This window comes from Betta splendens, chromosome 2, assembly GCF_900634795.4.
Source record: "Betta splendens chromosome 2, fBetSpl5.4, whole genome shotgun sequence".
NCBI classification, from domain to species: domain Eukaryota; kingdom Metazoa; phylum Chordata; class Actinopteri; order Anabantiformes; family Osphronemidae; genus Betta; species Betta splendens.
In genome coordinates this window covers 11,181,133-11,194,405 of record NC_040882.2, presented here as the reverse complement: position 1 = coordinate 11,194,405, position 13,273 = coordinate 11,181,133, and the positions used below count along the sequence as shown (strand labels likewise).

The following is a 13,273-nucleotide window of genomic DNA, read 5'->3' as shown; positions in this document are numbered from 1 at the left end:
GGAGATTGTGTTCTTTTGGAGTAAAGGGGCCACTCCTGAAGACCTTCCATGACTCTGTGGTGGCATCAGCCATCCTGTACGGTGTGGTCTGCTGGAGCAGCAGCATCACAGTGAGGGACAGAAGGAGACTGGACAGGATCATCAAAAACTCCAGCTCTGTTCTGGGCTGCACTCTGGACACGGTGCAGGAGGTGGGTGAGACTTGGGTCCTGGCTAAACTGACATCCATCCTGGACCAGGACTCTCACCCACTGGAGGACTTACTGTCTGCTCTGGAGAGCAGCTTCAGTAGCAGACTGATTCACCCTTGCTGTGCCAAGGAGAGATATCGTAGATCCTTCCTACCTGCTGCGATCAGACTGTACAATCAACAATGTTAGCTACCTTACCTGCAAAACTGATAAACCACCCATTGCATCAGTGGTAATACGGACATTTGTGTGGTGCAATACTTGTACAAACTGTGCAATATGTAGATTATAGCTCTGACATTTTTACCCACTCTGACCACTGTAATATACTCTGCCATCTCAAGTCAGGTTCACTGTATTCCCTGCTATATTTTTCGTCACCTGTATCGTTGTGTTGTTGTGAGACCAAAGTTCCCCATTGTGGGACTATTAAAGGTTTTCTTATTCTTTCTTTTCTTAAAGTCCCCAGAGATTAGAATCAGGGCCTATGGGCGCTTTGTCTGCAGCTGGGACATGGTGCTGTGCGCGCGTTCACATGCGACAGCAGCGTCCGCCAACTGAGGGATGTAAGCGGTGACTACCAACACATGAGAGAACTCCCATGTCTGTCTGTCTACCAAACAGTGTGTGATAATGATTGGGATTAATCAGTAGAAGATGGATGGATGGATGGATAGATGATGATTAAAGCTCCACCTTTTCGTTTTACCCTGGAATTGCATGATTAGTGCTAAAAATGGGGGTGGCCGTATTAGCATTTAACTAGCTGATAACTAGCTGGAAAGGCGCTGGTACAGTATATATACACACCATGGTAGCAATTAAAAAAGTGTCAGCCTTGACTGTGATTTGTTTCCATTTCTCACACCGTTATTAAGTTTTCTACGCGTAGGAGTGTTACGTCTTTTGGCCTGTAGCTGGTAATCGACTCCTATTTTGGGCTCTACAGCGCTTTAGTTAACCCTGTTATATAGGCTCATGTAGAGACTATAGTTTAAGTCTTGGATAGCATAGTGGGTGACATGTATGTCTTGAGTGTTTTTCCCTGGGCTTAAGTCTTAGTGGAAGCAGTCTGTGGTGGAAATTTCCCATAAAGAGAAAAATGAGAAAGTTGTATTTTGTGTGATTTATTATAAAAATAAAAATGGGAAAAGCAAATCAAAAACATGGATGTTGATTGTGAACATCAACAAACCAAGAAGCAGCTGGGGAGATCAGTGCATACACCACAAAGGTGTGATGCAAAGAGCCCACGATCCTCAAGTTGCTTCTGCCTTTTAACCCCTCTGTCCGACTACGATGGAATGTCTGTGTAGCCCAATCAGACTGCATGCACCATCTCATCCCTGTTGAACAGCCTGTTCTCAACAGGCACTCTGGCAGGTGCAGCCAAGGTGGGAAATGCGCATTTACATACAAGTAGCTGTAGGGGAAGGCATCACATCACAAAGGATCTTAACCAAAAAACCCAAGATCCCCCATTTTGCAGGTTTAGGGTTTTTCCCTTACATGAGATTTATTGATAACATTAGTACAAAAATATTTTTACACATATTTGTAAATAATTATAAAAAGGTGAGTGCCAAAATGTGCCAGTATGAGTCTGCCGAGTACATTTGTCTGTGGTGCTGTTGTTATGCCAGGTATTTAGTGCCTCTAGTGAGCGTTACAGGATTATCTGCTGCAGCTTGGAAAGGTAAAGCAGGCCGTCATCTTTACAACTTTTAGCGGTCACTCACTTCACTACGTCAGTAGCCTAGGTGAGCAGTAAGCATTTACATATGAATACATAACCGTGGGGGAGCCATGAGGTGAGTTGATGGAGGTGCCGTAAGTAAAAGGCAGAAACGCTATGAGTTGTACCTTTGCTACACTAACTTTTTCCAGCAAAACTGTGTGGTCACAAAATAAACCACATGTTGGCAACTGGTGGGAAATCTATGTATGAGCATGTAAAACTATATCAACCGCAGCGAGTTTTGCTATAAGCTGCCTCCTCACTCCTGCAACACAGAGTAAACATTCAGGAACAAACACGTTGCTGCAGTAATAAGCAACAATGAGCTGCAATAATGAGTCAATTATTGTTGAGTGCGGAGTTCTTTCATCATGTCATAGAGTTCAACCGTTGACGACTTGTCAGGCTTTACTAAACGTGGACCCACATGCACGGCTCACGACGATCACGGATGACATTAAGTGGATTTATTTAGACAACAAAAATTCAGGATCAATTTCAGGCAAGGTCAATCACAGATGAGCAACGGTTTACAGAACAGTGGATCAGGCAGGCTCCGTTCCGTGGACAGGCAGGGTTCGATAACATGAAAGCTCAAAATACAGTACCGTTTAGGGTGAGGCAATCTCATGGTCAGAATAGCATGCAGGATCATTACCAGGTGAGCTTGGTTGACATGGCAGACAAGGAGTAGACAGTAGTCGTTCACGGTGATCAAAACAAGGTTCAGGTTCACGAAGCTAGGCAATGACAAAGACGCTGGAAGGTGGTGGAATGCACGCAACAATCTGGCAACTGACTGGTGTGTGAGGTGGGAGCTAAATACTGAGGCTGATCACTGATTATTGTCAGGTGTGTGTAATAAGAACCAGTGGTGACAGGGAAAACAGCTGTGACGTGAACAAAACAGAACGTACTTCAAAATAAAACCAGAGACTAGAATCAAGACTTCAAAATAAAAACCGGAACATGACCAAAAAACTAGATCGAAACTGTGACACGACTGCTGTAAGGCAAGTAAGTTGATGGACAGCTGAGGCCATGTGCGCTCAAATTATATTACTATTAGTTATATTTTTTAATCCCCTTCTGTACTTATACCTTAAATAATAGAAACACAATCAACTGCATCCTTTTAGGAATTTTACTTGTAGTGCAGTGGGTAGCACTGTCGCCTCACAGTGAGAAGGTCCTGGGTTCAATACCCAGGGCAGAGCAGGTGCCTTTCTGTGTGAAGTTTCAATGTTTGTGTTTGTGTGGGTTCTCTGAGTTCTCCAGCTGTCTGAAAAGCACTAGGTTGCTCGTAGGTGTTAGTGTGTGTGTGAATGGTTGTCTGTAGTGATGGGTCCGTGAAAGTGTATTAATAAAATAATTAATTTAAAAACGTTTTCACTTGATCTATCGGAATTCAGATTAATTTCATAGTGACTCTTAGTTTACTAATATTATTTTATGCAGGTTAAATGTGACACTTGCTTTGACAGAACTTTCTATTTATTTACCTCACACTGTGTTGCTGGGGTCAACACACTGTGAGGTGGTTTTGTTTAACCTTCTAGACCTTCTAGACCCTAACTTTAAATCACTGGTTCCGCAGTTCCTCCAAGCGCAATGAGGCCGTCAGTAGACTGCAGGCAGAACAGCTGTTTACACCCACTTCAGGCATGTTATTCAGCATTATTTGTTTCTTGTTGTTTGGAAATCATGTACTAAAATCCCAATTTGTTGGCAAAAAGGCATCCTCCTTTAAAACCTGTTCACTTAGATTTTAGACGTTATGATACATGTCCACTTTATCAACTGTATCTAAAAATATCAATTTTAAATTTAAATGAAGATATGAAATAATACTATATAAATTACAATGGTTTAAATCACATTATTGTATATATTAAGTCATCAAATTAGTGTCAGCTGAGTCTGTCAGCTAGGTTGCCTGTAGGAATTTTTAACGTCCAGCAGGTATCAGTATTTAGTGACACAGTATCGGCACAGTATCAATACAGTTTTGCAAAGTGTCGAAACGCTTCATGACACCTTATCGACCCATCACTAGTTGTCTGTCTATGTGTTGCCCTGCGATGGACTGCACCAATACAAGCACCAAGCACATCAGAAAACTTCAAGGCACAGCTAACGAGGTTACAGCAAATCAGCAAAATATGTTTCAATGATTAATGCAGTATTTTTCCAACAGCATCTGTAATGCTGAAAGGAGGATTTAAGTTGAAGTGCAGATGATTTACTTGTTTTTCTTTTCCACATGAAAGTAAGGTGAGGGTGAGCTGATGTGAAAGTGTGAATTCACTAGCATGATTCAGTGTGAGGACAAAAATAAGGGAGCCCCTACCTTTAAAACCAGTCTGTGTGGGGACCATAAGAGCCAGAACAAAGGTCAGAGGTGAGATGACTTAAACCATCTGACTGATTCTGTCTCAAAGTTACTTACACTGTTCAGTATTTCTTCATTATATGTTTACTGTTATTGGTAATAAAGTAAACTTTGTATATGTGAGAGTCACCAAAATAGTTTTTCTATCAGGTTCCATCAGAAACAAGAATCTACTGGACCCGGACCTAAACCTAGCTGTGTATCCCTTAAGAGCAACGACTCAAAGAATTTTGAAATTAATTTCAAAGAGCAACCTGTATCCGAGTCAAAGTGAGTTGTTTGAATCATGTTAAACAATTTGATGTAAACTTTATATGATGATGTACTGTTGTGTGATTTATTTGATTTTTCTGAAGTCATAATGTTGATTTAGCTTGTGGTGTTAATGTGAATGAGAAGCTTTATCCACTATTCTTCCTAACCAAAGCTCTGATCCTGTAGAGCAGTGATTCTGATTCTGTTATTGTTCATAAAGTAAACTTTGAATATGTGAGAGTCACTGAAATTGCTTTTCTATCAGGTTCCATCAGAAACAAGAATCTACTGGACCCGGACCTAAACCTAGCTGTGTATCCCTTAAGAGCAACGACTCAAAGAATTTTGAAATTAATTTCAAAGAGCAACCTGTATCCGAGTCAAAGTGAGTTGTTTGAATCATGTTAAACAATTTGATGTAAACTTTATATGATGGTGTACTGTTGTGTGATTTATTTGATTTTTCTGAAGTCATAATGTTGATTTAGCTTGTGGTGTTAATGTGAATGAGAAGCTTTATCCACTATTCTTCCTAACCAAAGCTCTGATCCTGTAGAGCAGTGATTCTGATTCTGTTATTGTTCATAAAGTAAACTTTGAATATGTGAGAGTCACTGAAATTGCTTTTCTATCAGGTTCCATCAGAAACAAGAATCTACTGGACCCGGACCTAAACCTAGCTGTGTATCCCTTAAGAGCAACGACTCAAAGAATTTTGAAATTAATTTCAAAGAGCAACCTGTATCCGAGTCAAAGTGAGTTGTTTGAATCATGTTAAACAATTTGATGTAAACTTTATATGATGGTGTACTGTTGTGTGATTTATTTGATTTTTCTGAAGTCATAATGTTGATTTAGCTTGTGGTGTTAATGTGAATGAGAAGCTTTATCCACTATTCTTCCTAACCAAAGCTCTGATCCTGTAGAGCAGTGATTCTGATTCTGTTATTGTTCATAAAGTAAACTTTGAATATGTGAGAGTCACTGAAATTGCTTTTCTATCAGGTTCCATCAGAAACAAGAATCTACTGGACCCGGACCGAAACCTAGCTGTGTATCCCTTAAGAGCAACGACTCAAAGAATTTTGAAATTAATTTTAAAGAGCAACCTGTATCCAAGTCAAAGTGAGTTGTTTGAATCATGTTAAACAATTTGATGTAAACTTTATATGATGATGTACTGTTGTGTGATTTATTTGATTTTTTTGATGTCAGAATGTTGATTTAGATTATGGTGTTAATGAGAAGCTTTATCCACTACTCTTCCTAACCAAAGCTCTGATCCCGTAGAGCAGTGATTCTGATTCAGTAATTTTAATAAAGTTGTGCCGTCTATAGTACATTCAACTGTAGCCGGGATTATGCCCTGTAATGGAAACTGGCACCTGCCGTTTGGTCGCATACTACAGGGGTCGGTAACCCGCAGCTTCGGCTTTTTCATTCTTATACTTTTAATTGTAGTCCTGAATTTGAAGATTATTGCGATCTTGAAATATTTAAATAACATTATAGCTTATTATTTTTCGTCGTTCAAACTCTCCTTCACCTCCTTGCTGGTGTACATGCCAAATGTGTCCTTACTGCTGTGTCCCTGCTGCTTGCTGTGCTGCTCCATTTGGTTCCTCTCCTCGTGTATCTTGTGCGCAGGTGTGCGTTGCCCTTTATCTGTGCCCCTGTCTTCTCTTGTGTGTTCTCGGGAATGCTCTTCCCTGCACTTGTAGTAACCAAATCTCAAACCAGTCTCTGACTCACTGCTCACATCCACATCTCACTCTGTGTGTCTCTGTGTGGACTCACATCATGTGACTCCTCCACAGAGTGGACCAGCAGAGCTCAGAGGTTTCCAGTGCTCAGTCTGTCCAGCAGCACCAAACACACCTGGACTCCATATTTATGGTCTGTACATGTACAACTACTACTGTTCATCTGTTGTGTTCACAATAATCTCATGCTGCACTTGACTTGTCAGTGTGTCCAACGTGGATCTGATGTTTGGCTCAACGGTTTTAGTTGGATGCTGTCATTCATTTAGTTTCTGTTCCAGCTGCTGGAGGAAAACATTGTCACATTTGTAAAGAAGGAGCTGAAGAAGATCCAGAAGGTTCTGAGTCCAGATTACCCAGAATGCTCAGAGAGTCAGAGGGAGGATGAGGAGGAGTTGGATGGTGAGGATTTAGAGCAGAGGAGGAGCAGCCGAGATGCATTTCTGAAGATCACAATGAACTTCCTGAGGAGGATGAAGCAGGAAGAGCTGGCTGACTGTCTGAGTATGAGGATTTATCAGCATTTAACATCACAGATACAATCACACATATACGGATACCTTGTGATTCTAAGGAAAACATAGTACAGTTATTGTATTAATAATATATGTTGCACTTTCATTCAGGAGCTTTTGCTGCACTTTATCAGCATCAACTTAAATCTCAGCTGAAGCAGAAGTTCCAGTGTGTCTTTGAAGGCATCGCTAAATCAGGAAACCGAACCCTTCTCAACCAGATCTACACAGAGCTCTACTTCACAGAAGGAGGGACTGGAGAGGTCAACGATGAACATGAGGTCAGACACATTGAAACAGCCTCTAGGAACCGAGACAGAGCAGAAAGAACCATCAGACCAGAAGACATCTTTAAAGGCTCAGCTGGAAGAGATGGAGCCATCAGAACAGTGATAACAAAGGGAGTGGCTGGAATTGGAAAAACAGTCCTAACACAGAAGTTCACTCTGGACTGGGCTGAAGACAAAGCCAACCAGGACATACACTTCATATTTCCATTCACCTTCAGAGAGCTGAATGTGCTGAAAGAGCAAAAGTTCAGCTTGGTGGAACTCGTTCATCACTTCTTCACTGAAACCAAAGCAGCAGGAATCTGCAGCTTTGAACAGTTCCAGCTTGTTTTTATCTTGGACGGTCTGGATGAGTGTCGACTTCCTCTGGACTTCAACAAGACTAAAATCCTGACTGATGTCACAGAGTCCACCTCAGTGGATGTGCTGCTGACAAACCTGATCAGGGGGAACCTGCTTCCCTCTGCTCGCCTCTGGATCACCACACGACCTGCAGCAGCCAATCAGATCCCTCCTGGCTGTGTTGACCTGGTGACAGAGGTCAGAGGGTTCACTGACCCACAGAAGGACAAGTACTTCAGGAAGAGGTTCACAGATGAGCAGCAGGCCACAACAATCATCTCCCACATCAAGACGTCACAAAGCCTCTACATCATGTGCCACATCCCAGTCTTCTGCTGGATCACTGCTACGGTTCTGGAGGATGTGTTGAAAACCAGAGAGGGAGGAGAGCTGCCCAAGACCCTGACTGAGATGTACATCCACTTCCTGGTGGTTCAGACCAAAGTAAAGAGCATCAAGTATGATGGAGGAGCTGAGACAGATCCACACTGGAGTCCAGAGAGCAGGAAGATGATTGAGTCACTGGGAAAACTGGCTTTTGAGCAGCTGCAGAAAGGAAACCTGATCTTCTATGAGTCAGACCTGACAGAGTGTGGCATCGATATCAGAGCAGCCTCAGTTTACTCAGGAGTGTTCACACAGATCTTTAAAGAGGAGAGAGGACTGTACCAGGACAAGGTGTTCTGCTTCGTCCATCTGAGTGTTCAGGAGTTTCTGGCTGCTCTTCATGTCCATCTGACCTTCAACAATTCTGGAATCAATTTGCTGTCAGAAGAACAATCAAAGTCCTGGTTGTTTAAATGGCTCGAAAACCAATCAACATTGTTCTATCAAAGTGCTGTGGACAAAGCCTTACAGAGTCCAAATGGACACTTGGACTTGCTTCTCCGTTTTCTCTTGGGATTTTCACTGGAATCTAATCAGACTCTTTTTAATGACCTAATGAGAAACACAGATATTAGCTCCTTGACTAATCAGGAAACAGTTCAGTACATCAAAAAGAAGATCTCAGAGTCTCCCTCTGCAGAGAAAAGCATCAACTTGTTCCACTGTCTAAATGAACTGAATGATTGTTCTCTAGTTGAGGAGATCCAACAGTACCTGAGATCAGGAAGTCTCAACAAAGAAAAACTGTCTCCTGCTCATTGGTCAGCTCTGGTCTTCATCTTACTGTCATCAGAAAAAGAGCTGGATGTTTTTGACCTAAAGAAATACAATGCATCAGAGGAGGCACTTCTAAGGCTGCTGCCTGTGGTAAAGGCTTCAAAGAAAGCTCTGTATGTATATTGATAGTTGATGTGTTCTTTAGTAATGATAATCTGCTACTTTTACATTGGAGAAAAAAATAGGTTTTGACATTTATTTTCTCATCAGACTAAGCGACTGTAACCTCTCAAAGAGAAGCTGTGAAGCTCTGTCTTCAGTTCTCAGCTCTCAGTCCTCTAGTCTGAGAGAACTGGACCTGAGTAACAACAACCTGCAGGATTCAGGAGTGGAGCTACTGTCTGATGGACTGAAGAGTCAGCACTGTAAACTAGAAAGTCTGAGGTCAGGTAAACTTTATATTTTTAACAACTGTAGATGTTTCAAATAATGAAACAAGTAAAAAGTGATTAAACTTCGTAGTGTTTCAGAAGATCTTCATAACAGTTACATATCCTCATAATAGAAGACAATTTCTTTTTGCTTATTTACCTTAAAGTTCACATTAAATGTGACCAAAATTTACCACAAATCATTACTATTGTTTTTATTTTTGTAGACTAAGTGGCTGTAACCTGTCAAAGAGAAGCTGTGAAACTCTGTCCTCAGTTCTCAGTTCTCAGTCCTCTAGTCTGATTGAACTGGACCTGAGTAACAACAACCTGCAGGGTTTAGTTGTGAAGCAGTCATCACCTACCCTGGAGAGGGGAATTCACAGGTTAGGACATTAAGATATTACTTTTGGCCTGCAGATGGCAATTGGCCCCCACTTTTGGTCCTAAAACACTTTAGAGAACTGTATTATATAGGCTTGTGTCAGATGCCTGCTGTACAAGTCCTTCAGCAACTGTAGATGTTTCAAATAATGAAACAAGTAAAAAGTGATTAAACTTCGTAGTGTTTCAGAAGAGCTTTATAACAGTTACATATTCTCATAATAGAAGACAATAATTTTTTTTTGTTTATTTACCTTAGAGTTCACATTAAATGTGACCAAAATTTACCACAAATCATTAATATTATTTTTATTGTTGTATCATTAGACTAAGTGGCTGTAACCTGTCAGAGAGAAGCTGTGAAGCTCTGTCCTCAGTTCTCAGCTCTCAGTCCTCTAGTCTGATTGAACTGGACCTGAGTAACAACAACCTGCGGGGTGTAGTCATGAAGCAGCCCTCACCTACCCTGGAGAGGAGAATTCACAGGTTAGAACATTAAGATATTACGTTTTGGCCTGTAGATGGCAATTGGCCCCCACTTTTAAAACACTGCAGTGAACTGTATTATATGGGCTGATGTCAGAAGCCTGCTGTACAAGTCCTGGATAGTGTAGTGGTTAAAACTTTTTGTGCCGGGTTTGAGCAGTCTTTCAATTTAAATTATTGGATAAACAGCATCATTATCATTTGGGCCACGAGACAATATGTCCATATTATTTAATCCATGGATTGATAAGACTACGAAATGATGGTCATCTGTGGCAGACGATTATGATTATAGTATTTAATATACATTTACAAGTTATGGTATTTTAAAACCGAAATAAGCAGCTGTGCTATATGCTTAGATAGACCGAACTTTACTCTTTGGTGCGCACTTTTGCATGCAGCGTTTGATTTGCGTCAAACAAGATGCTCACAGACACTGTGCTGAATGTAGCCGTGTGCGTTAGCTTTTGACAATGTTTTCTGCTGAAATTCATAAAAGTGTATTAGGATGTTCTCAACAGTCTCTTTGGCTAGTGCAGCCAATGTGGGTAATAAGCGTTCACATATTAATACGTAACCATGGAAGAAGGCATCAGACACCCCCCATGCGCCACCATCAATGTGATGGTGCCAGTCACCCTAAATGTTCTTAGGGTGACTAAGAACATTTACACAAACCCTACACAAATCTACACAAAAATCATGAGCAACGATTCTTAGAGTTTGTCACATGTTGAACTGAGCTTTACAGAATAAGAAAAACAACTTCACAACGAGGCATCAACATTTCCAACCTGCGAAAAAGAGCTTCAATCTTTAAAGGGGACCAATCATGCAAATTCCACTTTTTAGACATTCTGTAATGTTCCTATGATTCTATGGGTCACATTTACATACACTGAGCACAGTAGAAGCGCATTTACCCCCCCCCCCCCCCCCCTTTTTTTACATTTTGTGACTTTATCCAATGGGGTCAAAGCAAGTCCAGTTCCGAAATGTCGTCCACTGCGATGTCACGATGGAAAGACTCCTCCCTGCAAATCCTAAACCACCACTCCCAAGATGATACTAAACCAAAACTGGACTTCTGCCATTATCCCCTCTTTCCTTCACCGTGAGCAGACAAACATGGCAGCACCCAAGTCCTCTTATTAAAACAACTCTTGGGTGTTTTAATCTACACCAAAACCTATTCAACCTACCAATGGATCAACACGTGAGGACTTTTTGGGTTTCTTATTTTTTAACGGACCAGCGCCGGCAAACACTGCCTCAGCATTTGTATGCACAAACAAATGCTGCCTCAACATTTGTACTGTATGTACATAAAAATGCCTAAATGCATACAAATGCCTACAAAGGCCTAAATCAACTTGTGATTTGGGGTTATGTCATTGTGTAACATAGCCATTATATTTCTAGGACCAATACAATAATACAATTTGTAAAAAATTTAAAATTGTCTTTTTGTATACTCTAGGCAAGGACCACCGGCAAGGACCACTGCAGGCTGGTGGGAGGCATTTTTTAATCAGCTCAGGGGTGAAGTATGTACATTTACCAACAGTAAGATAATTTCCCGGGCAATAGAGGATTTTAATTAGTATACTGCTTGGATTTAATTTTAATTTAGAAGTTGTGTTAAATTGCAATTTAATTAGGGATTTAATTTAGTTGTGGTTTAATTTTTTGTGTTGTATTGTATATTGTTACATTAGAGAAGGTTGTGACCTACATAATACTAAACATTTCATTAATCTAGAATTCTTTTTTGATAAGGTGATGGTGAGGACAGCTGCAGCCTCAGTCTGGTAGAGCACTGCTTCTACTCAATGTCTTCCAATAAATGATGAGAACACAGATAACCACACCTCTTCGGTCACCTGTCTACAATTATACCTATCGCTCTACAGAAACAAATCTCAGTTTGATTCAATTTATTTTTATTTATATAGCGCCAAATCACAACAAGGTTATCCAACATAACCAAGTTTACCACCTACCCAGGACATGGTCGGTTTACTCTACTTCCATCAAGCATTTCATCTGCAAGGCCCTGCAAAAGCTTCTGTCCTAAAACCCTCAGACTTCTCAATTTGCTCAGTAACCTATACAGTACATTGCACATTGGAATTTGAAGATAAGTTTTACTTCCAGCTTTGGAGTACTGGTGCATTTTCTAGTTGACAATAAAGTTTGATTTTACTATTATATATTTCACTGAACTCTGTTTTTATGTATGAGGGAAAACACTTTTATTCAGCAAAACACAGTATTGAAATAACGTGTTTTTCTCTTTTTAAAATGATAATAATAATCTATAAATATTAATATGAGCTATTAAAGTGAACCACCTATAAGAAAGAAACATGTGAATATAAATGAAAATACAATTGTTTAGATTCTTGATGAGTATTGCACAAACAAAAAACTACTTCTTCTACTCAAATAGTAAATAATGAGTTATTCCAGAGGTGGTCGAAATCCAACATACAGTAACTGTTTTATCCATCAGGAAACTCGCATGAAAAGATGACAATTAATATTCTTCACCCCAGGAATCTCGAGCACCAGCGCACTAGCCTCTATAGAGTAGATACCTGTAACAACTTGAGATACGGAGACATATTACTGTCAGGTTCATCAAGAATGATCAAAAAGCTATATGTCTATTAGTTATATACTGTAGTAGTACTAAAATCGACCCAATTGACTCATAATAGTGGATATACCAATCATTACTAAAAGCAGTAAAAATACGTCAAGTCAATATATAATTTGAACCAATGCTTTGTTTGTTCCTAGGTAGGTCATGCAGTGATTACTCTGAATATTAAAGCAATTTTTTAAATAAAATAATGTCAGAGCAGCAGAACAAGCAAGACAAAAACAGTCTAAAATGTATTTATATTATTTCAGCTGTGCTCTCAAACCTTTATTTATTTGTTTGTATAATGCAAGCCAAAGCAGAGTTTTCTATTACAGTAAGTAGAGTTTTCCAGGTAAGTCGTATTATGAATATTCAAGCTGCAGAGGCCATTTAGCATAAGCATTAGCTTTAGCAACAGCTAGTCGCTTTGCAAATTATATAAATCAAAATAAATGCGACTTTACCATTGAGACACAGTCGAAGTGTAATTACTTCAGCAGCCTCCTCTCAAGCATCAGGGTCCGATTCTGAATCAAACAAATGTGATTGGACACCAACACTGAAAGAACTGAACAATATTATTGCTCTCCTGGGGTCCATGTTCTATCATCATCTTCTTCTGTGGAGAATTATAGTGGCTTACATGCTTAATGTTGCGCTATTGCCACGTATCCTATCCTAAGAAAAGGCATTTGCTTCCACATAGAGGTGTAGTGAGCAGCTTCGCTT

At 40.2% G+C, this 13,273-nt stretch overlaps 1 protein-coding gene across 1 annotated transcript in view; it reads left to right on the top strand.

The window, feature by feature from the left end:
* Positions 1–13,273, top strand: part of LOC114866542 (NACHT, LRR and PYD domains-containing protein 12-like) — a 107,094-nt gene that overhangs the window by 48,973 nt on the left and 44,848 nt on the right. Inside the window, exon 8 of the mRNA XM_055502236.1 lies at positions 8,861–9,034. Coding sequence (XP_055358211.1) covers positions 8,861–9,034 — 174 coding nt within the window. The remainder of the gene's footprint in view (positions 1–8,860; positions 9,035–13,273) is intronic.